This window comes from Schistocerca piceifrons, chromosome 4 (genome assembly GCF_021461385.2).
Source record: "Schistocerca piceifrons isolate TAMUIC-IGC-003096 chromosome 4, iqSchPice1.1, whole genome shotgun sequence".
Taxonomy (NCBI): domain Eukaryota; kingdom Metazoa; phylum Arthropoda; class Insecta; order Orthoptera; family Acrididae; genus Schistocerca; species Schistocerca piceifrons.
The window spans coordinates 616,631,385-616,658,481 of record NC_060141.1 but is presented as its reverse complement, the minus strand read 5'-3'; the positions used below and the strand labels follow the sequence as shown (position 1 = coordinate 616,658,481).

Below are 27,097 nucleotides of genomic sequence, written 5' to 3'. Positions count from 1 at the left end.
ATCGAAAATGATATAAGAGTGGCACAAAACGATGAATTTTGGATTGTTGTTGAAAGGGGGCTGCAAACGCGGTAATATACAAGTGAAAGCGTGTTTTTCGAGCATATTTTGGCGGTGTTAATCACAGTCTAACATATGTTTGCAAGTGTTTGCGTGATGAAATGCTGATTCTGTAGTGTTCAATTCCATTCACCACTGCGAGACAATAACATTCAGTCTTTTTCGGTACGCATTCGGTAGTGTTCGTTAGTGTTCAGCTGGCTGTCGGTTTTTGAGCAAAGCATCGTAAGACGTTTGCCTCGTCTCCCCTTTGGCGTTACCAGCACGGAGAGTTCTCGTCTTCTTGCGAACTTGCTTTATCTTGCTGCTAGTAAATTTCCTCGTCAGGTGTAATGAGGAGCCAGCCAAAGGCGTCAGACGACATATGTGCAAAATTCTGGTGTTAATGTTGACATCGACAAAATGCGCAAAAAGCAATGCTCCTCCAGAGATTGTCTACTGTATGGTGAATTCAAAGACACACTGAGTAAAAACTGTTCACATATCTTTAGAAGAAGATCTTCGATCCCGCCTCTTGATTTGAATGTGGTATTTGTTTTGGCGGTTGCTTGTGTTGTGATAACTTTATCATCGGTTATAGTAATAGGATTATCGAAGATATCTAGTGGTACGTAGTATTTATTGTTAATTTAGTTTACATTTGAGGAAACACTTTTTTTCTGTATTTGCTTTGTGTAACGGTATTTACTGTCCCAAATAAGGACGCCGGATAGACAGGAGGCGAGCTGAATATGTTATGACATTGCCAGTCTCGAAGAACGGTGCAAACGTTGTGCAGCAACGTAGAAGCCATAAGTGTGCTGAAATATTAGAAATTTCTACATACACAATGACTTTGGAAAATAGTCTATCGCCTGCCACATTTTATGGTAAAAAACATTCAAGAAAAGTAAAAGCAGTCGCAGAGATAGATGAGTATGTGGTTGAATACCGCCATAGATTGGCGGACGCAAATGACCCAAGTAGTACTTGGGAAGTGTTTAGAAAACAAGAAGCAGCTTTAAAATTTGGTAATGGCAAGTGTGGTTTAATGGTATTTGCATTTCAACACCGGTTGGGTCGTAGGAGCTTCCTGGTTGCTAATCCAAAGGTATTTTGGCATTATGACGTTCAGAGAAAAGTTGAGGAAAGATGCTCTTATGAAATTATAGTAGAGCATACGGTTTGCAAGCTCTATTTCGACATCGAATTTGACAAACTTTCAAATAAAACCAGTAATGGGCCAAAAATGATTGAAACGTTTTTGAAGATTGTATTTCTTTATCTTGATAAAGAATTAAATGTAAAAGTCTCTCGAAAAAATGTAATAGATATGGATTCAAGCACTCCTTCTAAATTCAGTAGGCACTTGATATTTATCATACCTAATGCTGCATTTCACTGTAATTACTGCGTAGGAAATTTTGTCAAATATATTTGCCAAGAAATTACACACAGCGTCAGTGCAGATGACCATTTACTGCGACAGTTCTTTCAGCTGTCAGAGTTAGAGTCATTGTTTGTATGGGATAGAAGAAGTGAGACTGTCCTGTTTTGTGACCAAAGTGTTTACACTAAAAATAGACATTTTAGGGTATATGGTTCAACAAAATATATGAAAAACAACCCATTAACAACTAGTGAAGAAGATCAGTTTAAATCAACACTGAAAAATCAAAATGAATTGGAATTGTGGTATTTTCTTGAGTCACTAGTTACTTACTTTTCCAGTGAAGTCGGGAGAGTTCTGGATTATGGTTCAGACTGTGAATCATTTAAGCAAGGAAAGAAACTAAAAAGGCACTCAGATTATTCCTCTGCCTGTAATTCACCATATCCTCAAATCGACAATTTTATTAGTAAATTTATAGATCCTGGAAGAATTTGGCGTTGGGCCTATTTCAGTTCCAATGGGTATATTTCATATGACATTATTGGATACAGATTCTGTCATAATATAAATCGTGAACACCGGAGTAATAACGTCAAATACATAGTGAATTTGGCAGAAGCTTGTTTCTATCAGAAATGTCATGATCCAGACTGTAGAAGCTTCACTTCACAAGCCTGGAAATTGCCACCGGAGCTTGCTTTCATTCTTGAAGATGATGAAATGTTTAATACAGATAAAACAGAAGTTGGCTTTGGTGATTTTGAATTACCTGATGATGCTATGATAGGAATTCTAGACAGTGTTGAATTTGATTTGGTATATGCAGGAGGAACCACATAGTCAACATAAACGACATGTTTCAAGGGAACAAGAATGGAAGGAAACACTAAGAATATAAGCTGTGATCAACAAGTTAGGTTTAAAAATTGTGTGCAAGTTCTAAGACATAGGAATTCTTCTTTTACGGGGAAAAAACTTTAAATATGTCATATGTAGGTTAATAAAATGGTGACATTATTTAAGCCGAAAAACTAACTAAATAAATAACACTTAGGCTCTGTATATTATGAGTGCAAATGTGACTAGCATGAAGGGATGAAGGCAAATGTGATATTGTGGAAGTTGCAGACTATGAGATTCAAAATATGGTGTAATGCTTTGCTTGGGGAAAATTGTTTCAGATCTTTTCTCTTCATGTATACTGCACTTTTCCACATGTCCATTACTTTACATAAGTAGTGTTGAAGAGAGAATCTTGTAATTAAAAGTTGACTTAGGTCATTGGTTGTGTGTAGATGCTTTCAGAAATTACAAAATCAGTTTGTACTATTTTTGTTATTGTTAAATACAAAGATCAGGTTCTGATGTAAAGGGTGTAATACTAAACACCTCTTGTGATAAGATGATAAAGCTTTAAGTAGAACTTAGTCTTTTCCTTTTATAACATATATATTTTTAGGAGTATGTTGTTACACTAGACCTGTAACTTGTAAGGAGGTTGAAACATTTCAGAATCTATTTAACTATCAAGATAATTGCAATGAAAATAAACAGAGTTAAAAAGTGAGTGGTAACCATTGCGTGACTACTAAGTTTGATGTTACATTGTATTACCAGTGGCATTTTTGATGTGTGTGTTTGTTAACAGAGAATATAAGTCACAATAAAGTACTAGTATGAAAAATTGTTACAGACTGCATTACAGTTTTGACAGTGGAATTTACTATACGAAAATTCCATTATGTTTTCTTTTTTCAAATGGAACTTGTTGCAGCATAAGTCCTAATTTGCATCAGTAAAATGAGTGTGTGTATTTTACAAATTTGGTAGCTTCAACAGCAAAAACACGTGATGGAAAATACAAAACTCACTAAGTCATTATGTAATACTATTTGCATTGATGTTGTATTAGTGCATCCCCTACTTCTTGCTCTCTGTGATTTATTTTCTGAACTGTAAACAGTAAAAGATTCACACTAGACCCAGTTTGTACAGTTTGTCCCAAGGCACTCAAGACTTTGCATAATAAACAATAAGCACGTAACTAAAACTTATTTGCACCTCTTGTATGCATTTTGTTAATTACAATTGTTGTATGTGTATGCTACACTTCTAGCTGTATTGTAAAATATTTCTGTTCCTGTGCAGTAGGCCTACATAGAATTTTCTCTGGTTGTTCTGAAACTGTAGAATGGGAGAGAACACTAGGACTTCCTGTGCAACTAATCTTTTGTTTATTTGTATATCTACTGGCAAAAAATTAGATGATGAATTTTGGCTACGCTATTTTATTTACAGTGGTGGTTCCAATGGCATACTTAGTCCAGCAAGTAATTCTCAACTGTTCATGGTTTTTTGCATAATTTTATATTGTTTCAACAGAAATAAAAAGTTTATGAAGAACTGGTTTAATTTTTTGTTTTTCTCTTCCTATAACCTGTTACTAGTTCAATTCTTTGCTTACCTCATCCTATAACCTATATACACATTTGAATGGTATTTATCATCTCTTATCACAATTTTTAAATAGTGCTCCCTTTTTTCTTTTCTTGTCTGTCAATGCTTGTTTTCAGAATCAATTTTTTTTTATAATATACTTCTTTAGTTTTGATATTCAAAGATCGTTTTTGTGTATAGTAATATCTGACAAAATTGGGCTAGTACAATGTGCAAAATTTTGAGAAAGTAATAATGGACTGTTGTGTGAAGTACTTCCTTCTTAATTTCATTTTTTGGATGCAGACTCCTTTAAACATTGCAGTAAAATTTATGTTCACTGCCTTATTCACTTGTGATTTGCTCCATTTATTCAGGGCTGATCAAATTTAAAGGAGAGCATGTTATCATTTCTTTGTTAAATTTTGCTTAAGAGGTATTTAATTTTCACTTCACTCAACTTCTGTTCTTGTTTCTTTCTACCCACCTCTTTTCTTTTTTGTGCATTATTATTTGCACTTTGTATAAGTACATAAAACTTAAATATCCAGCTTCTTTCTATGGGGAATTAACACCATAGAAAAGGTTTTAGAAACAGAAATACGTATAACACAAAGAATTAAATTGAAAAGTAATTTATCCTCTCCATTAACCTCACTGTGAGTTCTTTATGTAGTATGGCAGCTTCTGTTGAGACATGCTATAGATCTTTCTGTCATCATTAAACTTTAGATTTAAGTTTCAAATAATTGGTCATGATTAATGTAAATCAAGAGTGATGAGCCCTACTGTGCTAGTACAATCAACAGAAGTCAAAATTGTATATTTCGTTCAAAGATTGTATCTAGTTGTATTCCATTTTATTGAAGTGTGTGTTGTGAAAATCTACGTCTTATGATTATAGCAATGCTTGAAGTGTAAAAGATTATTTCAATCAAAAGTACTATAAAGAAAATGTTAAATGGTTCTTGTGCCAATATTGTTTAAGACTACACCAAGTAGGCATAATAAGAGCTGAGCATTTTTATGCGTGGTGTTTATGAATAGACAATTTCATAAAGTTTCGAACGCTGGGCATAAATATGAGTACACTATTTGGAAAAAAAATTGAGTGCTATGCATAACATGGCATATGTGTAGGTGGAAATACTTTTCTTTCTATACCGTGTAGCGGGGCATGGTTGTGTTTGATGGTAAATATCCATTTCATAACCACCTCTGAATTCTGTGATGAAAAATAGATTGAACACATACCACTTTGAAATAACAAAGTGTGTGTTTTGGCTGTCGCATTCAATCTCAGTTATTATAGGACATGACTGTAGAGACGCAAAAGTTAAGGCACATATTAAATGTCATATGCCAGGGTTATTAATAGTTTATGAAGAGCGTCAACAAAACACTAAATTCAATTGGTAGTCTGGTAGATTTAATTAACTGGCCAATGAACCCCTAAACTAAAGCATATGTTGCTGACAAACTACAAGAAATAGCAGTTTCAGAGACAGTATTGCAGATCAGGTACTGAGGTCATTGGCAGAATGACTCCTCAAAATGTGGTTGGACTCAGCTTTCATGACAGTGTCACAGCTCAGAGGCTGCTGATTTCAAGACCAAAGATAGGTTGTAACTTTGAGCTGCATACAGCACCATTCTTGGGTTGGTGCAGTAGTGTAATAAGACACTATATACTTTCCTTCTTTTCTTATTTAGTGAAACCTCTTTCTTGGAAATTTGTATTTTTTTAATGAAGATTACAAATTTCATTAAAGGTATCTACAATGGAAGAGCAAATTGAAAACATATATCCAGCTTCACATGCGAGAGTGTCTAAAGGAGTCTCGGTCCTCCATTCAGTTGTGTCTGGTGTCATGAAACTTGAGCCAAAACCTACTGCAGTGAAGAGGATGCAGGAATATAATGTAAAGCGAGTTGTCCTCAAAGATCTTAACAAGAATACACAAAAAATGGTAAGCTGAAATTATTTTTGATAATTTAGTAGACCCATAGTGTGCAACATTGTTGTGCAGTAATAATACAGTATATTTACTAAAAGCAATATTCATTAATGTTGAAAGAGTGTCATGTGGGAACATTACATACTGTAGTATGAGCACCCTAATTTGATCATCAGGCTCACAGTAAATTTTATTTAGGTGTTAGAGAGAATTGTCAGTAAACTGTGAATGGCAGGTAAGAGTTTTCACCTCCAGGGCTATGAAGAGATTTGGGCACGATGATTTGATCGCTATACTTTATTTAAAATAACTTTCGGGACTCGAGTGAGGAGAGCAAGCTGCGGTCTCATGTAAGTTTTTTTGGACTGTATGCTTGTTGTGTTGCAACTTTATTAGGAATATGCGCTGTGTGATGTAGCGCATTCAATTCAATACGTAGCAGATGATTAGCAATGTCTGGCTTCAGAATGTACACACCAAAGTTTCTCGAGGTGGAAGATGTCCTCAGCAACTTTACTAGGCAAGGTAGCATTGGAGGTAGTGTGCTGCTTTCCTCTGGCACTCAAACTAATGTATCTAGTAAGTTAAACATGGGCTCTGGTTGTCGTGCAACTTGGTGCTTACACACACACACACACACACACACACACACACACACACACACACACACACACACTCTCTCTCTCTCTCTCTCTCTCTGCCAGATGAGATTAGTGACAGAAAAATTCCTAATTGTACCAAAGGAAAATTTAATTGACAAAACTAATAAATTATAAGAGAATTATGCTGGGTAGTACGTGCCTTCAGGAGGTGCAGATAGGTATACAAAAGCAAAAGTGGGTACACTATCTAAATTTTGGAGCTGATAATTCCTTCATTATGCAGCATGTGTGGGAGAAGGTTAAGTGAACTGCCATCTAGTACTTACCTACAAGTGGACCCCGTTCCTCCTGGGGTCGGAGTCACCTGTTGTCCTTGTTCAACCTAATATTCTCCAACAAAGGAACTATTAGTTCTGAAAGCTAAGTAGTGTATCCCTTTTTGTTTTATAATTATTTATATATTGGCATTATTATAAATTTGCCCCCTGAAAGTAAGTGATGGCCAACAATACTGACCCATAAATTATTAGAAAAACTCCAAAGGCTGACTTTGGACTGAACATAATCACATTTCAACTACTGGTAAATAATTCTGTATTTACTCCACATTTTGATCTGCATCTCATCTTCAGGTATTGTGAAATTATTTACAACAGCCTACATGGTAAAATTTTGCTGTCTTGCCACAAATAATTAAAGCTATCCTGTGTCACTGCCATCAGTTGTAAAACACATTATACATTCAATAGCAAAATGTATTAACACATTTAATTAGTCTTTACATACTGTTATAATCAGGTTCAATCCTTTCATATGGAGGAAGTTTACATACAGCACAAAATACAGGTAACCGAATCTCGTTTTCGAGTTTATAGTCTGCCACTTACCCGCCAGCACTTCAGTAACTGCCTTTAGGCATTGTACTGGAACAATGTGTCTCACAGAGAAAGTGCAAAGTAACATGACCAACAGTGTTGCAAGAATAGATCATTGTTGTCAGGAATCCCTAAGTTATTAATTCACCACCATGGCCTGTACAGAGCAATGTAATGGTGATGGGTTATGATTCTGAGAATTGTTTTGGAACACACACACACAGTGTATGTGTGTGATTGAAGTGGTCACAGAAGCAGATGAAGCACAGACCTGAGATTCAATTCATCGATTGTCCATATATTCCATTAAGTTTAATCCTAATTTTAGAGGAGCAAATTACATCTTTGTTGGCATGAAACACTATGGTAGCACTTTATTATTTTCTGTATTGATTTGACATATAATGCCTTACAAACCACATAAGCAGCTCGTGGTCTAGTGGCTAGCATTGCTGCCTCTGGATCATGGGGTCCCGGTCCTGATTCCAGGCTGGGTTGGGGATTTTTTCTGCCCAGAATCTGGGTGTTTATTTTGTCCGCATCATTCAGGAAAGTGGTGAGGCTGGATAGTGCAAAGATTGAGAGTTTGATTGGGCACTGATAACTGCGCAGTTGAGTGCTCCACACTCCAGATATTGTCATCATCATCTTGTAAATATGTAATGAGCTTCTCCAGTATAGTTCCTGTATTTGTGTGTCCTTGGGCCATAATGCTCAAAGTAAACATGCTTTAGGGATAAATTTCTATCAACAGTGCAACCAATAGTGATAAACAGCACAACAGCTGACCCTATCTACCTTTCAATTGGCATACGTGTTGTAGTCGATTCGGCATAAGATAGTCCCCGACAGCTGGTAGGTTGTTGCCAACTTTCAACTGCGAAGTGCAAATGGCTGCAGGTGAAAACCATGTTCATGTATAGAGTTCTGGGAACACTGAGACATTGCCGTAGCGCCATTTACAAAATCACATTATGTGATTGATTGAGTTAAGTGTACAATGCAATTGCATGCTGCCCACTGCAACTGTCGGGAATCAATTTATGCCAATTTGGCTATGGGCTAGGAGGCTATTGAATTTTAGCTTGGTCATTCTCAACTGATATTCATCCTGCTTGCGAATCTTTGGACCCACTCATCTTTTCAGATTAATAAGACTCAAGCAGTTTTCTTATGTATAAAGTGCGCCAACTGCAGATAACATTGTCTTGTACCCTTCCATTGTTTTACAATTGCAAGCCCATACCTATTCCTTCATTGTTGCTTCCAAGTGAGCAGCAGTAATATACAATAAACAGTGAACTAGGTAAGAAAAAAATTGTGATCTGTGCAAGAAATTGCTCCAGATTCGAATAAGTGGTCAGCTGGGATCTGAAGCAGCTGCACAGTATAATGCTTTGAGTGGATCATTACTGTAGTGTAACACTTGTATGTGGCAATAGAGTGATATAACGAAAGTTTACTTTATTATTGCTTAATTAAACAGTGACTTAGGTCATATAATTGAAGTTCATTTTATCATTGCTTAGTTAAACTAAGATTAAACTGCAATTTGGTAACATAAAAAAGCTATTCTTTACATCTGTACAAAGTACACCACGTGCCCGCTGGTGTTATGGAAAAGGCGCACCAGCTCAAAGCTTAAAGGCAGCAAAACCACAAAGTTATATAATGTAGGAAAAAAATACTGTTAATAAGACAAGCTCTCCCAGTTACCTATTGCACTGGCAATTTGTGGTAAACATAATTTATGTAATTCTACATGCTTTCTGGTACTAATGGCACACCACTGCTGTGACCATATTTCGCAAAGCATCAAAATGTGCCTTGAACTTGAGGTATTGAGGGGGGGGGGGGTAGGCATCATACTGTACTGAGATAATATATTTATTTATTTATTTATTTTTTACCACATGTCACACCTATGGCAATTGCATTATGATTGGTAAAACTGTTTGTGCACCTGCTTTTGTTTGTATGTCACCACATAAAATCTGAAAGCTTACTTATAACAGTAGCTTAGGTTATCAGTGATCTGCCTTCAACTTGTAGTTGGAAAAGTTATTACCAAAACTAAATACTTAACTACATGGTGAATGAGAAAGGGTAGAATGTTAACAAATGTCTTGTGCTTAACATCACATGAAAAATCACTAAAATGAGGCACACATCATTATATATACAAGCTAACACCGTAATACTTCAAAAAATAATATAGGACACGTGCCATAAAAAGGTTTTAATTTTTCTGGCTGTGATGCCGTTTCTGGCATAATATTAAAATCTTGTGCTGATGTGGTAGAACTACCTTCAAGCTATCTTCCTAAACAGTCAGTGACTCTGGAAAAGTAAAAAAAGAAGTGGTGAAGTCCTTGCTGTGTCTTCTTTGTGTGCATTGACCATGTTAAAGTCCATGATCCTCTGGTTTTTCCTCCTATTTTATTTAGTGTGCAATTTATACAACTTGTTTGGTTGTTGTTATGATCCCTTTTAACTCGTTCATTCCTCCTGATTATCTTTTCAGTAGATACAAATATGCTATATTGGCACTATGATGAATTTTATGTTTAAGAGCCTGGCTATGATGATTCCGAATCTATCGCACTAACAGTTGTGTGGTATCTATCCAGAGGGTCATCCTTGATGGGTAGCATGACACCTGTGACCTTGAGCTTTGTGGACATCCTAGGCAAATCATGCACCATTAGCAGTGCACCTTTCCAGGGTTAACCTATGTTCTGGAACTCAGGGAATTTCAAGCACATCAATGAGATATCAGGGAAATTTGAAGGAAAAAAAAAAGAGCTGCAAAAATCTCGTTTTTGTCTCAGCTAGGTGAGATGGGTTGTTTACTATCGTGTCATGCATCGTTGCTGGTTGAGTGCAGGTGAATATGTGTGCCACTTCCCTACTCCCTCATTACTACTGCTTTTTCCCTTCCTACCACTCCCATCAGCTTGCAGTCAGTGCTGCTATCACTTCTTGTCGCTAGCCTAGCAGCTGCTGATGAGATGCATGAAGAGTGGTTTGCTTGGATATGATTCTCAGAGAGTGTAGGTGCAGCGGCCTTAGACAGTGGTCATGTGTGCATGAGTTGTATCTGAGTGGTGTGTGTGCCTATCCTCGTTATTATTGATTCTTAGAGGATTTGAACGAGAGCTGTTGCATGCCTTAATCACCGTGGACTCATTTCATTAACATGCTGTATGTGGCTCATGAATAGCTGGCCACAGAAGTGGATTTCCATGATGGGCCAAACCAAAAGCCATTTTGGCATGTATCTGTAATATATCGGGCCTGTCGATCTGAAGCCACTCGGTTCCCGCTAATGTGCAGGCCCTGCCCATCAAATCTAGTCTCACCCATCTACCCACAGGCGGGTCTGTTTGTGTGTGGCATAATGCAGTAGATTTTCGTGGTTTATCCATGGACCCAGAAATGCGGTGCTCCTCAGCAGGCCAGAGGCCTTGGGTGATAGATTTCTGGAATTGCGACTGTCTCCCTGCAATTACGTTGTGCAGTGTGGCATTTCATAGACATTTTATTTGTTCTAGTACATTTTGGCACTTCAAAAGTAGTTTATTTGCTAGTAAGTTTGCTGTCAGTTTGTGCACTATGTACTTATATATTTCTCGAAAGAAAAATCACACGATACTTGCAAAATAATAGATATAACACAGTGAGTGAGAACTGACAATAATGAACATAGTAGAACCAACATTTTATTGGCGGTCACCTATAGTTTTAGTTTACACAATTTTTGCCCTCCTTATACACTTCCTTCAAGAGGCCTACTTTTTTGCTGAGGCTATTTCTGAAATCAGTGACGGTATTTTAAATCTGTCTTGCGACTCCAAGGAAATTTTTCTCACCAAATGTGTTTCATTTTATTGAAATGAAATAAACACACATATATTTGGCTTGCTTTCTCCACCTAAAAACAGTTCATTACAAAAAATATGAATGTTGTTACTTAAGATTTTTGCTCACATCGGGAAATGTCATCTGCTTGCAACTTTATTTGTTAGATATTTCCTCATTTGCACTATTGTCTCTTGTACTGTAGCTGCAAAGACAGATTGTCAACTTACATCTAAACTTACTCTTGATATCTCAAAATTTGTCAGGGAAAAATCCTAAAACTTGTCTCGGAATCAGGGAATTGCACTTGGGGAAACTTGTGGTAACCCTGCTTTCTGAAGACTGCTGTAATTTGATGTGCGAGTCTGCTAGTTCCTCATCTCCCCCCACTAGGACTAGTCAGAGCAGTGTCTGATACAGGATAATGCTAACTGAATGTAGGATTTAGCAGCAGTTACTTTTGTTTGAGATGACCCAACACATTGTCCAGCGGTTTGTGATGTTCAGGTGCCATGTTGACTGATTATCCAACATGAAGTCAAAGTAACACACAGTTCCGATCCTCAGCGCTGGGTTTCCATGTTCATGGATGAGCTGTATGTTGGCTGGAATGTTTCAGTTTGTTCAGAGTAGTGTTTTTTAAGCTGGCATAAGCACAAATAGCATTAAGAAGTATAGGAAGGGTGTAGGTAACTGTTAATACAGTGTATAGATCAAGTTCAAAAGAGGTGCTTCTCTTTAGTTAATGAATACGTTGACTTGTTCCACATCCCAGAAAGTTCTTTTTGATAGGATCTACAGAAGATGATAAATGAATAATGTCATTGCTTTCAAGAAAAAAAACTGTAATGACATAAACACAAAAAGAATCTATTGTGACACTTTCTCTTTCACCTACATTCAAACTTTACCTTTCCCACAATGCACTGTTCTGGTGACAGAATGGAAATTCGTGCAGCTGAAATAGTGATTTTTATGCAGTTTACATATATAAAGATATGAACATATGATACATTATTTGGAAGTGGTGCAATTTACATAATTATATAACTTACGATTATCAGCTATTTGACATACATACATTGATGGATGTAAGCAGCCTCTAGACATTAACAAGTGTTAAGGTCTTCAGCTGTATGCATTGTTGTTGGTGCTATATGTTTTCTAATTTCATCTAAGGACCTCATCATCTTGGTCCATTTCATCTCTTAGTATCCAGAAAGGAACTTTTTTTGGTCTATTTACCATCCATATTTACTAGGCTATATGTCCAACCCACCTGTATTTCATTTTCATTACATTCATAATTTATCTTACATTCCTGTCCACCCCTGGTGCATTTTTATCTTTTCCCTGTCTCTCCTGGAAATCTTCGTGATAAAAGTGTACTTATGCTTACTGTGGCTCTTTCATTGCATGCTGCCGTTGGCTCCAGTTTGCATGATGAATGACGGAAAGTGAAGATGAATCACAAGTTAAATGTGGATAGTCTAACTTTCTGATGACTTAAAGTGCGAGTGTGGATCTGGGTTGTATCAGCTTATTACCCCAAACCACCTTCCAGTTCTTTACGAGGTGACTTACTTGGAATTTGCAGCCACTCTTCTTTACCGAATAGCCGGCTACTGGAAACCCTCTTCACTTCTCTGTCAAATAATGCTAGATACAGGAATTTTTAGACTCTTTCTACTTATGAAATAAGTAGACGTACAAACTTTACTTTTCATCAACTAATGAAGTATTTGACCTCCATACACGATAAAAATCTCAATTTCCACATGAATATGTAACCACGGAAATAAGGACGGACTTCAGCTATAGAAGTTTGTGAATATGGAAAGAGGGAAAAAATAGACAGGTTCTCAAATGAGAAGTAAGAAAGGAAAAAATAGATATGGATGCTAAGATTGAAGAAGAGAAAGAAGATAGCCCCAAAGATAGGAAACCTCCCCCCCCCCCCCCCCCCCCCCATCCCTCCCCCCGGGATCCCTACCACTCAGGCACTTGAGTGAGATGCCGGAGGAGATTTGGTGTTAAATTGTCTCCTACAGAATGGACTTGTCCCACTTTCACCATTTGAGGTCCCGAAGGAAATCCTAACAACCCTATGGAAACGGAAAATGATGAAAAATCAGGTACACTTGTTTGTGAGTGTTGTTTGAAAGGTGTGATGTGTGTTTTGTGTTGATCATGATTTATGTGTTCTTGTAAATCATGCTTTCAGCTACAATACCCAGCCCTTTCAAAATTTATACAAACCCTCCCATCTATATCACATCTCATAAAAGGTATAAAATACTCTATACAAAATAGAAAATCTATACACTATGGCATAACAGTTATTCAGCTAATCACATCTTATTATATTTTCCACATATGTCATACTCTGGTTAGTTTATCTCGTCTAGATATCACTTTTTTCTGTGATTCTCTTAAGTTGTTCTCTATTTCATTGTCATATCTTGTTTTCTAAGCAATAAGATTACAGAAGATTTTAAAAGAATTCAGTGCAGGAAGCTATCTTGAAAAATGCCAAAAACAACTCGGGATATCCTTTACATTGTATTTCCCCCCTTTTTTGTGTTAAATGCCAATCGAAATATTTCCATTTAGTACCCCAAGTATTATAATATTGTGGGTCACATAGATCTGATATTGATTTTTCTTGAGCACTGGCAGACCAGTACTTCTCTTTAAATGTTTTTGAAAGTCTTCCCAAGAAGAAAAATTCTCAGTATTTTTCTGTTCCCCATTCTGAGGCTTCCCCTACAAGGTACCCCACTGCAAATTCAATCTTCTTGGAATCTTCCCAATTTTTTGGCAAAGCTTGGTTAAATCTGTTTAAGAAATGGGTCAGATGTACATCTCCATCCGATTTAAATTTAGGAAATTGTCTGGATAACCCTGAATTAGCTCCCCATTGCAAATCAGTCACTGTTTCACTAGTTAACACAACATTAGGGGAAGTTACCCTTTTTTTCTACTTTGTCTTGGATAAGTTTAAATTCTCTCCACAGGTCGTCCATATCCTTTCTGGTACCATTAAGTTCGGAAGAAGGAATAGGCGATACGTTCCCGGATGTTATTCTCTCAGTAACCTTTCAATCTGTAATTTCTCCAAATTGTTCCTCCAAACTAATTATATCTATAATATTGGAGTTAGCTATTTTCTCTTTGAAATTCCTTTATACAGTGTCTACCCATGTATTGACACCTGTAATTTGCGATTGAATAATTGGCATTAATTCATTATGCTTATCTACACTCTTTTTCAAAGTATTCATTCCCTGTCTTACATCATTATATTTAATATTGTACACGTTTTCAAAAGATTCTAACTTTTCGATAAGTTCTGATTCTACATTATTACATTTGTTCTCAATGTCAAGTTTTAATATTTTCAGTAAATCTTGAAAAGTATCATTCTGTTTCTGACTAAGGTTAGTAAACATATGATTTATATGAGTGGTCAAAGAATTTGTCAATTTGTTCTTTAAATCTACTTTTAAATTCTCTACGTTATTACTTATGGCATCGAATTCAGTCTTCAAAGCACCCACGCCTTCGCATAGATTACTAAATTCCTTGCTTTGAGAGTCGACTTTGGCGTTTAACAAACCTAAATGGGTCGATTGAGTATTTAATTGAGAATTTACCAAGTCTAGATCTTTAAAAAAAATTTCAGTCTTGATCGCACCATGTATGCTACAAGAACATAGGTGACCGGTTTCGGTCATATCACATGACCATCATCAGACCTATGGCATCCTTTGAAGATGGTAGGTGGAGCACTCTTTAAAAATAAATAAATAAATAAATAAAAATAATTAATTTTCTGATCGCTGTTCCAAAAATGTTTTTAAAATTGTTCTAGTTCTTTACTTAGAGTTGCACTCTTAGCATTTAATTGAGAATTTAATGAGTTTAACTTAAGACTCTGAGCTTTGATTAAATTTATCAACTCAGCCCAGTCAGACATTTCTTTGCTAATCTTCATGGTAACAGCTGGGTCTTGAGTTTCCCCAACCTGGTGTATATTTTCCATACTTTCATGTGCCTTAGCTCTTGTAAGCATTTAAAACTAACTTTAAATATGATAATTACACAATAACAGTTCACTCAACAGTATCGTGTACCACTTCGTATTAAAGTAATCAGGTTTTGTTTCACACTCACTGGTGTAGAATTCTAGTTGTGTAGGTGAGTGAATGTGGAGGCAGGTCAGCATCGGTGAATAGCAGCTGGTGGCCCCTGCGTTGGATGTATGTTGGTTTCCGCATGTGCGTCCCTGCGATGTATGTGAGAGCTGTATACTCCCTGCACTGGATCTTCTTAGCTTAAGCGTTCTATGCGTGCTTCTTCTTAGACGAATACATCTAAATTTTCTTCACTATTTTTATTGTTGTAAATTTTTCATTTCTTCAATGTTTTTCCATGTAAATTGGTTACTTGAACATATTCCAGTGTCTCGGAGTAATTGCCTTGTCTTATGTTTGGCTGCTATGGCAACACATAATAGCTTCTTCTCTCATTTTTTACTTAAAATTCCTGTTTTCTCAGTCCTTTCACACAGGTCGCCATGTTCCAATGTTCTGACGACTTAAAGTGAGTGTGGTTCTGGGTTATATTGGCTTACTCCCCCAAACCACCATCCACTTCTTTACGAAGTGACTTACTTGGAATTTGCAGCCGCTCTTCTTTACTGAATAGCCAGCTGCTGGAAACCCTCTTGACTTCTTCTCCATCAAATAACACTAAGTACAGGAATTTTTACCGTATTTACTCGAATCTAAGCCGCACTCGAATCTAACCCGCACCTGAAAAATGAGACTCGAAATAAAGGGAAAAAAATTCCCGAATCTAAGCCGCACCTGAAATTTGCGACTCGAAATTCAAGGGGAGAGAAAAGTTTTAGGCCGCACCTCCAAATCGAAACAAAGTTGGTCCATTGTAATATGAGACACAATTTACGTCGAATGAATGACGATACAGCGACAGTAGTTTGGTTCGAGTCGTAAGCTTAGCAGTTAAGCTTTACCAGGTGGCCATTGCTATGCGTCAGGCGCTCCATCCGTATTTATGCGAGTACCATTCCTTTTTCACGTGCTCTGTCTGGTTTGAATTGATTGCTTATTTTGCTTTGATCTGATAAGTGCCGTTTTCTTTGTTACAGGTGTTCACGTCATCCTAAGCTGAAAATTCATTACTGTACTGTGATGCATTGTTTGTCGCATTCTGACAGTGCATGTTTACGGCCTGTCGCCGCTCGCGGCATGGCTTGCTTTTGTGCGTGCTACCGCCGCTTACAATTAAAAAAAAAAAAGAGAGAGAGAGGGGAATCGTCTCATTAGCGAAACAATGGCAAGAGACTGCTATTTGTTGTTACTTACACTGCTGCTTTCTTTGATAATGATCAACAAGAACCAAATAACAGACTGCGTATTTCAGAACATGTTCTGAACGAGAGTTCGGCGAAAATTTTTCTTTGCAGCCGCTTCTGTAGTACATCAAATTCTGCACAGAAATTAGAGTCATCTTAGATTTAAAAATCTGGGCAGTTGCCATACTTCATTTCTGACTGTATCACATTAGGCATAAGAATAATACGAATATAAACATGACACGATTAGTATATTCTTCTGCGTTTGCTGTTGTCTCACTCTAGTTTCGTAGTTTATTAGGCAGGATTTAAATGAGATAGCAGCAAACGCGAAAGAATACGTGGCAAAATGTTTATATTCGATTATTCTTATGGTGAAGAGAATACTGCATGTGATTCACATTTCATCAGATTCCTATTAGCAACCAACTCTTCTCACTGGTAGGAAAAAATTCAGAACGTAGAGTTGGCCATATTGACAAACATCCTAAACAGTTTTGCCAGTCGGATTTTCGTAGTACATTGAAATTCTGCTACATTCGAAGATGAACAATACGGAATTTGTATTTACTTCGTTGGATAATGTATGAAAATGCAGTGGTTGAAACTCGGGGCGGAGAAAAAAAAAGCTCGTCTTCCACCTTTCTTCTTCTTCTTCTTCTTCTTTTTTTTTTTTACTGACGCAGAGGTTTTGGCGAAAGTATTTATCTTTGTGCCTACAAAGCATACCTGTGTAGCGCTACATATATTCGACAGCAGAAGTTATAGTTGTAGCGGCACCTACCAACATTTTTCAGAACTTCCGCTTGTTTTGCACTCGATTCTAAGCCGCAGGCGGTTTTTTGGATTACAAAAATCGGAAAAAAAGTGCGGCTCAGATTCGAGTAAATACGGATACTTGAACATATTTCAGTGTCTCGGAGTAATTTCCTTGTCTTATGTTTGGCTGCTATGGCAACACATAATAGCTTCTTCTCTCATTTTTGACTTAAAATTCCTGTTTTCTCAGCCCTTTCACACAGGTCGCCATGTTCCAATGTTCTGACGACTTAAAGTGAGTGTGGTTCTGGGTTATATTGGCTTACTCCCCCAAACCACCATCCACTTCTTTACGAAGTGACTTACTTGGAATTTGCAGCCACTCTTCTTTACTGAATAGCCAGCTGCTGGAAACCCTCTTGACTTCTTTTCCATCGAATAACACTAAGTACAGGAATTTTTAAACTCTTTCTACTTATGAAATAAGTAGACATGCAAACTTTACTTTTCGTCAACGAACTATGTGTTTGACCTCCATACACAATAAAAATCTTGCTTTCCACATTGAATATGTAGCTTCCTGCAAGTCTCTCGTACAGTCGGACGTTAGAAACAAATAAAGTTACAGTTAAAAGACAGTTGGCTTGGATACCATGGCCTTTCTTAACATGAATCATAAAATGAGTCTTGCCTCTAACAAGGTTGTGTCAGGAGTCTAAAAGAGTATTTTTTCAACTCTTCTTGTTTTAATAACAATAGTCAGCGACACAATAAGCACAGAGCTGCATATAAACTCCATGGTTCTTCCTTACACTCTCACTATAACATCTATGGTTTGCCCGACAGGTATTTGTCGGTGCTGTCTGACTGCTGCATCTACTTTCTTTCCACGACTGATTTTAAACCTGTACACACAAACATGTGATGCGCAGTAGGTAGGATTCTTCCATCCCACACTCATATCCAGAATATTGTGTGTTCGAGACGGTAGAAGGCTGAGTGGTTCTAGAATTTACACAGAAATTCTCGAATCACTACAATAGCGTCACATCACTCCTTCATAATTTCCTGTATTTTGTAAATGAAGTTATTTAACTATTTGTTTCACTCGCAGCATTTTAAGCTGTGCTATTAGGTCCCAACCTGGGTTCGATTCCTAGTACTGCTAGTAATTTTTCCATGGTGGGTGGACTGGGACAGGGTGCACTTAGCTTCTGGAGGCCAGTCGAAAGGCTACTTGACGGAGTAGTAGCAACTCCAGATCACAAAAACTGTCTATGGTCAGGAGAGTGGTGTGCTGATCCCACACTTCTACATACCACATCAAAGTGTGCCACTGGCAGAGGATGACACGTGGTGAATCGGTACTGATGGGCCCACCAGGGCCTGTGGACAGAGCTCGCGTTTCTGTTAACCAAAGGTCAGGAATCATAACATATTAAGGAAAAACAGTACAATATTGGTGATTACCAAGGTTATAAGATTGAGCGATTCTCATTAGCTACTGTATACTATCAACTGTTAGCTATGAACAATGATAAAAATTGTCAGCAGCAGCACGTAATGGGAAAGCTGTGGTACACTGTAATTGCACTTTAGCCATTCCTGACATGCACCAACCATTGGTTGCTGAGCTACCGTCAATTTTTTAGTATTCTTTGTGCTATTTCCTAAGTTAAGACAGCCGTAAGTCAGAACTGGCAGTACAAGCTGATAGTGAAGAATCCTTTTCAGATACGTTGGAAGCCTGATATATATATAAAAAAGAAACTATTTAGTTTCTCAAAAGTACATGATATCATATTTATTAATTTTACTGTCCCATTTGTTGTCCTCAGTTGCTGTAAATACAAAAATTCATAAATTTTTTCTGTTTTAATTTTTGCTATTTTCTTTTCAATTTTTTCATTGTTCATTAAATTAGAGTTATTATAATCTATTTTTGTTTCTACTTTCAAATTTGCTGTATAATGTTCTTCCATTTGTTGTTCATAGAGGGTCAGGTAGTGATAATGAGAGGGGCTGGAAATAGTTCAGTAGAGACTGCTCTTTTGTGACGTAAGCAGTGACTTGCACAGGATTGTTGATGTGTCGGCAGCTGGGCCAACACCTTGTAGATCGAGATGGCTGAAAATGCACGCTAGACTAATGCAGACGGGCGTGAAGTACTGGAACAGGCTACGTAATTAATGCTATGAAGAAAAGTACGTAGCTGGATTAATACTTATCTTTAATCAATCATTGTGGTACATCGCTCTTGACGATACACAGGAGACTTTAATTACAATTACTGTAAGGCTAATGGCGCCTTGCTAGTTCGTAGCCATTAACTTAGCTGAAGGCTATTCTGTCTCTCGGCTAATGAGAGAGAAAGGCTTCGTACATCTAGTCGCTAGCTAGGTCGTCCGTACAACTGGGGCGAGTGCTTGTTCGTATCACGAGACCTGCCTTGTGGTGGCGCTAGGTCTGCGATCACACAGTGGCGACACGCGGGTCCGACATGTACTAAATGGACCGCGGCCGATTTAATTTACCACCTAGCAAGTGTGGTGTCTGGCGGTGACACCACATTCCTCCCCCGCAAATCAGCGAACGGTCGGGAGATAAGGCTTCCGCCCGCCGTGGGGAGGACCCCATGTTGACGTATGCGATGAGGTGGGGAGCCTAACAACAGGCGAGGCTGTGCCACCCGCACCCGGCCATTCGGTCCGAGGGGAGCTAGGAAACGCCTGAAAACCTAGTCCAGGGTGCACGTCAACTTGCGGTTTATGCGCCCGTAAAGAAACAGGAGGGGCCGAAGGGTCGACCTCCATTGCGTCGGGGTAGCCGACGCGCGATGACGTCATGTGGTCCGGAGCGGGCGGGAGATCCATGGCGGAGGACAGCTGGTCACGGGAAGCGATCGGCGGCGCGTGACCCTGGGAGGCGCTGGGCGGCTGCAGCGAAGCGTCGAATGCGGGCGGCGCCGGCCGGAGTACCGGCGGCGGCGGCGGCGGCGCGTCGCCATGGGGCAAAATGTAAGGCATCGTCGGTAACACCTGGGGATGAGGCGAGCCAGTAGATGGGTCCCCAGGGTGCTGACCGGACGGCACCGTCGCTGAAAGCAGACGGGGAGCGGCAGAACGCGTGCGACGACAGAGGCGCAGCTGATTGAGATGCCGACGCACCTCACCAGAGGCCCCCAAAACCAAATACATCGCGCGGCCGAGGCAGCGAAGAATGCGCCCTGCGAGCCAACACCGTGAACCTCGATAGTTGCGATAAAATGCAACGTCGCCTGGAGCAAAAGCAGGAGTCTGCTGCTGCACAGGAACCTGATGCGGCGGATGCAGCAAAGACATCAAGGTGCGATGAGGACGACCATGGAGCAACTCAGCCGGCGAGCGACCATCTCGGGGCTGAGAGCGATACGAAGACAAAAAGAGCAACAACGCATCCTCCCGAGAATGCGACTCTTTCAACTTCAACATCTGTGACTTGAAAGTCCGGACCAACCGTTCAGCGGCACCGTTTGACTGAGGCGAAAACGGCGCGGATGTCAGATGTTGAATACCATTGGCCTGGCAGAATGACTGAAATTCTGCAGAAATGAATTGTGGGCCATTGTCGGAAACAATAGTCTGCGGAAGACCTTCAATGCAAAAGATAGCAGACAATGCTTGGATGGTGGCGGAGGACGTCGTGGAAGACATCCGGACAACAAAAGGAAAATTACTGAAGGCGTCGACCAGAACCAACCATCGAGCATTCCAGAATGGACCAGCAAAATCAATGTGCAAGCGTTGCCAAGGGGAAGTGGCTTTTGGCCATGGAAAGACTTTCCGCGGCGGTGCGGATTGTTGTTCGGCACACGCCATGCAAGAAGAACACATATTCGTAATCGCAGCATCGATTCCGAACCAAGTACAGTGCTGACGAGCAAGTTGTTTCGTTCGCACTATACCCCAATGTCCTTGGTGAAGAAGCCGTAAACAGAGGACTGTAACGAACGTGGGACCACGACTCTGGACTGATCATTATCAGAACGCAACAACAAAACACCACGTCGAACAAAAAGTCTCTCCTTGTGAGCAAAAAATCGGCGAACCAACGGATCCGCGATCCGAGACTTTGACAAAGGCCATTGCGTAGCAACAAAACGTAAAACAGTAGCAAGGACAGGGTCAGCAGCTGTGGCTGTAGCGACACGACGAAAATCAATCAGAAACGATTCGACCACTTCATCGGTTTCCGAATCAATGAACATGCAAGCAAGTTCGGAAGAATCGAATGCTTTATCCTCAGCAACAGGCAAACGGGACAACGCATCGGCGTTTCCGTGCTTAGCAGTGGACCGATACAAGATATTGTAGCGGTACTGCGAGAGGAAAATAGACCAGCGAATGAATTTCTGCGCTGTACGCGGAGGTACAGGCTTGTTCGGATGAAAAAGCGATGTCAAAGGTTTGTGGTCTGTGATGATGGTAAAATGACGACCATACAAGAAATCATGGAACTTAGTACCACCAAACACGAGAGCCAAAGCTTCGTTCTCTATCTGGGAATAATTTCTTTGCGCAGACGAGAGCAATTTGGACGCAAAGGCAATAGGGCGATCATGCGAGCCAACTTTGTGCGCAAGCACAGCACCGATCCCGAAATCCGATGCATCTACCATCAACAAAAGGGGTTTCTGGGGATCGAAAGGCGTGAGGCAAGTATGAGAAAGCAACGCCGATTTCAACTGGCGAACAGCGCTTTCGCATTCCGTCGTCCAGAGAAACGGAACACCTGCACGGCGTACGCGATGAAGCGGAGCTGAAAGAGAAGAGGCATTGCGCACATTCACTCACACCTTGTGATTCTACATTGTTCAATGTCCTTGCGACCTCATGACGCAATGCGTGAGGAACATTGCGCGCTCTGAAAAATTTCGGTTGCGCGTTGACCTTCAGGTCCAATTGTGCTTCACAGTGTTTAGCGCAACCTAAGCCCGGTGCAATAATGTCTGCAAATTCTTCACATACACTAGAAACACTGTCCGTAGGCACAGTTTGATTCACTGATAGGACCTGATTTACAATAGACATGTTAAACAACTGAAATAAATCTAAACCAAACAAGTTCACTGCAGAAGAATAATGAAGAGCGTAAAATGACACAAGTTTTGTATGTCCCTTGTATGTTGCAAAAAGAGTGCACTGTCCTAACACAGGAATTGTCTGTCCGGAATAACTTTTTAACTGAACATTTGCGGCACGCAACGGAGGTGCGCCCAGTTGTTTGTACGTGTCGTGATTGAGCAATGAAACTGCAGCTCCGGTATCGAGCTGGAATGGTATCACTTTGCCTTCAAAGTCTAAGTCCACAAAAAGGTTATTGTCCTGCTGACGACAAGAGCGACTGTTTTGTGCAATTTGAACACACACTGGTACAGAATCACTTGCTAATTGACGTGATTTCCGGCGACGTCGACGCACAGTTTTTGTGGGACGAACACAGTCACAGTTAGAGAAAGTAGCACTGGACGAAGTGGAATTAACGACATGAATGTCCATGGGCGAAGGTCCACGAGCCTGAGTGTCCTTGGGTCTATTCCGGCGCGAAGCAAAGGGCCTGGAATGATTGTGATTGTCTGATTGGAGCTTTTTCTGGCAAACACTTTGAACATGTCCTTTCCTATTACAGAAAAAGCAAATAGCTTGGCGTGACGGGCAATGTTCACGCGAATGTCTAGTAGCACACCGCGGGCATGATTTCACTGCATTTGTGGGCTGGCGCGGCACACCTGGTTTAAAGCGCGGCGGCAGCTGCGTTTGTTTGTGCGATGGCAGTTGACCGGGCCGCGCAGCTCGCCCGGCAGGCCGGTTAATGTTACACACTGCTGGCGAAGTTTCAAAAGATTCCTGAGCACAGTCAAGTGTGTCTTGTCTATCCAATATGTCTATCACTTGTTGAAGGGAGGGATTAACTAGTTTCAAAATTTGCTCCCGTATGCGAACATCAGAAACGTTCTGAGCAATTGCATCACGTACCATTGTATCTGAATAAGAAAGACCACAGTCACAGTCAAAGGCACAGTCCCTAGTAAGTCCTTGCAATGTTGCCACCCACTCCCTATTAGTTTGACCGGCCGTACGTTTTGTACGAAAAAACGTATACCGTTTTGCAACCACATTAACTGTTTCTTTGAAATAGGCATCTAAAGCAGACAAAATTTCCTCGTAGGACAGAGTTGCTACGTCGCGTCGGGGAAACAATTTCACTATCACACGATAGGTGGACACACCGACACAATAAAGCAAAAACGGCTGCCGCTCATTACCTTGAATTCTGTAGGCGGCGAGATGGAAGGCAAACTGGCGGGACCATTCCTGCCAAGTCTCGTGGTTCGGGTCGTAGTGCCTAAAAGGCGGTGCAACTGCGAGTTGTGGCTGCGGTAGCGGTGAAGCGGCGGCGGCCGCATCGGTTTGAATGGCACGTTGACCCTGGACGAGCTGTCCAAGGGCATCCAATAACGCCTGCGTCTGCTGATTCTGCAAGCGATAAAATTCGGACAGTACATCTGGAGAATGTGGCGAAGCCATGACACAAATAAATTAGGGCAAAGTAAAACACAAGATCCTTTGTAGACTCGTCGCCATGTGATGTGTCGGCAGCTGGGCCAACACCTTGTAGATCGAGATGGCTGAAAATGCACGCTAGACTAACGCAGACGGGCGTGAAGTACTGGAACAGGCTACGTAATTAATGCTATGAAGAAAAGTACGTAGCTGGATTAATACTTATCTTTAATCAATCATTGTGGTACATCGCTCTTGACGATACACAGGAGACTTTAATTACAATTACTGTAAGGCTAATGGCGCCTTGCTAGTTCATAGCCATTAACTTAGCTGAAGGCTATTCTGTCTCTCGGCTAATGAGAGAGAAAGGCTTCGTACATCTAGTCGCTAGCTAGGTCGTCCGTACAACTGGGGCGAGTGCTTGTTCGTATCACGAGACCTGCCTTGTGGTGGCGCTAGGTCTGCGATCACACAGTGGCGACACGCGGGTCCGACATGTACTAAATGGACCGCGGCCGATTTAATTTACCACCTAGCAAGTGTGGTGTCTGGCGGTGACACCACAATTGTTATTCAGACTACCAATGTTAACTTTGTCCAGCTGTTTTGGCATTATGATAAACCCCATCTTGTCAGGGCACTGATGACTGCTCACAAGACACACATTTAAGTGGTGCCAGTTGATGAGAGTATCCATTGATCAGCTTGTTGTAGATGCAGCCTACACCTACTGAATAAGATTTGGAAAGAATGGTTGGTTAAGCTTACAAGTGACAGTATAGTGGATGGTTCTGGATGCAGTCAGGGCCAAATTCCTGTGATAACTGTAAGGGCTAGACCTTTAAAATAAAGTTGGTTAGGAGGTATCCCTGTTTGACGAAAACTCCTTTCATGCTGTGAGTTAGTTCAGTAAGTGAGCAATGCTGATCAGAAGGCTCATTTAACTTATTTCATCAAAAAATTAGGGGAGTTAGAGGTAAAATAGATGTACTGCTAATGGATCTGGACTTTGATATTTTTTATATCTCACAGCATCGTTTAATAGTGAAGAAACACCAACGCTTTCTTTGGAAGGGTACATCTGATCTGATTTCTGTCCACTGAGGATGTCGAGCATGGGTGGGGTGGTCACTTATATACCAGAACTTTGTAAATATTGAATATTTGGAGGTACCATAAGTGAGTTTGAATTTTCAAATGAGAAGCTTCCAGTTATGGGCCTCTACAGATCCCCCAGTTCAGACAACAGAGTTTTCGTCTCCAGGCTTGATGCTGTGCTAGGCTCAGCCCATAAGAAAGACATGAAGTTAATTTTGTGTGAGGTTGGAATATAAACGTTTTGACTTGATCTCAAATAATAATAATAACGGTTTTACTTAGATCTTATACTCTGCTACAGGTAGTGTACTTTTGAACTAGAGTTCCCGGGAACAGCAGCGCAATCATAGACAATATCTTCATAGAGTGAACAGTCCACAGGTGTACTGGTCCATATTTTGGTGATCAGACACGTTGTCATCATCAGGTACACTGACAAACCAACCCCCTACTTTGGTGACACACACACACACCTGTGAACTGTTCTCTAAACTCAAGAGAGAGTGCAGCAGATAGAAGTAACAGAAATACAGAAGGTGTTTTTATCCATGTAGGAACAATTTCCTTTGAAACGACGGTGAGGAAGAAATTGTAAACTGCACAAGGTACCTTATTTGAATGGCCAGAAGTCTCTACACAGATTCCAGTATAATAATCAGTGGTATTGTGTACAGGTGATCAGTGAACGACAGCTATGTGGGGCGAATAAATAGCAACATTAAAGAACACTGCAATAAACTAGGAGTCATTTTCATTGATCCCAACAAATTTCTAAGTGCAAAGTATCTTGCCAAAGGTGGTCTGCATCTGAATAGGTTGGGCTCAAAAATATTCAGTAATATATTCATAGATACTTGCCAGGTTATAAAAAATAAGGGAAACTGATAAGTAGTCATGGGGGGGGGGGGGGGGTGAAAAAACTTTCGTAGAATTAAGAAAGACAAAACCAAATCATTATCTGGCAAGAAATGTGCTAAGACCCTTTTAGATAAAAAAAAATTTAATAGCTGCTGATTTTAATATTGATATTGCATGTGATAGTAGCTATGCTTCAAGTTTCGCTGACTTAGTAAAGAAATAAGGTTTAAAATTGAATTTCTTGGACTCTACCAGAGACAATGGCCAATCAGCAACCTGTAGTGACAATGTTCTAACTAATTATGTATACGAAGATGTGTACATATTTTGTGTAAATATAGGTATTTCAGATCATTGTGCATTGTTCATTGAGTTGCCACAGACAGGAATATTTCACATATGAGAAGGAACTTTAGCAAAGAAAACTTGCTAATATTTAGTAATAAGATAAAATAGAAAAAAATGGCCATTTTGATCATTGCAACACAAGTGATGAAAACTTTGAGAAATTGCTAAATAGTGTTCTTGGTGTCTTTAATGAAACATTTTCACCTAAACTCCGCGACAATAAGATGACATAAAGTGAAGTGGATTACCCAGGGCATAAAAATTTCCAGTGTAAGGAAAAGTGACTGCGCCGAGAATTAAAACATAATAAAAAGATATTGATTTCATTTAATATGTTAGACTCTGTAAAACCATATTTACAACAGTTGTCAAGGTAGCAAGGCAATTGGCAAATAACAGGTTACTTTTAAACCATAAAAATAAGACAAAGGCAGTGTGGTCAGTTATGAAATCTGAGTTAGGTGTTAAAACCTGTAACCAAGAAATTTCAAAAATTGACAGTGAAGGAAATACTAATTTAAGTACAACTCAAATACCGGAGTACTTTAATGAATTCCTTAGAAATGTAGTAAAGTCTGATGTAGATGTAACAGATTATCACAATGAAGTAAATTCTTTTTGCCTAAATGAAAACTCTGAAAACTACAAATTTTTAAAAGTTTCTGTAGAAGATGCAGCCTAACATTAAAAAAGAAAAAAAAATTGCAAGTAGGGATGGAATACCCATCAGAGTTATTAAAGCAGTACACAACAAAATCGCAAACCCACTAGCTCAGATAATCAATGTTTTGAAGAGGGCTGTTTCCCAAAGGTATTGAAATAGTGCTGAAGTCAAACCACTATTCAAGAAGGGATCACAGGTCGATTTTCAAACTGTCTGGGTACTAAAAGGCTTTTTCTCCTGATTGTTGTTGTTGTTGTTGTTGTTGTTGTCTTCAGTCCTGA

At 39.6% G+C, this 27,097-nt stretch overlaps 2 protein-coding genes across 2 annotated transcripts in view; both read left to right on the top strand.

Annotated features, from left to right (window-relative positions):
• The first annotated feature begins 554 nt into the window (after positions 1–554).
• The window catches only part of LOC124795253 (transforming acidic coiled-coil-containing protein 1), a 214,961-nt gene continuing 188,418 nt past the window's right edge, over positions 555–27,097 (top strand). The window contains exons 1-2 of the mRNA XM_047259195.1: positions 555–667; positions 5,641–5,838. Coding sequence (XP_047115151.1) covers positions 5,650–5,838 — 189 coding nt within the window. The 5' untranslated portion in view covers positions 555–667; positions 5,641–5,649. The remainder of the gene's footprint in view (positions 668–5,640; positions 5,839–27,097) is intronic.
• Positions 890–2,272, top strand: LOC124796060 (DNA-directed primase/polymerase protein-like). Its single transcript, XM_047260148.1, has one exon. The coding sequence runs from the start codon at positions 890–892 to the stop codon at positions 2,270–2,272; it is 1,383 nt and encodes a 460-aa protein (XP_047116104.1).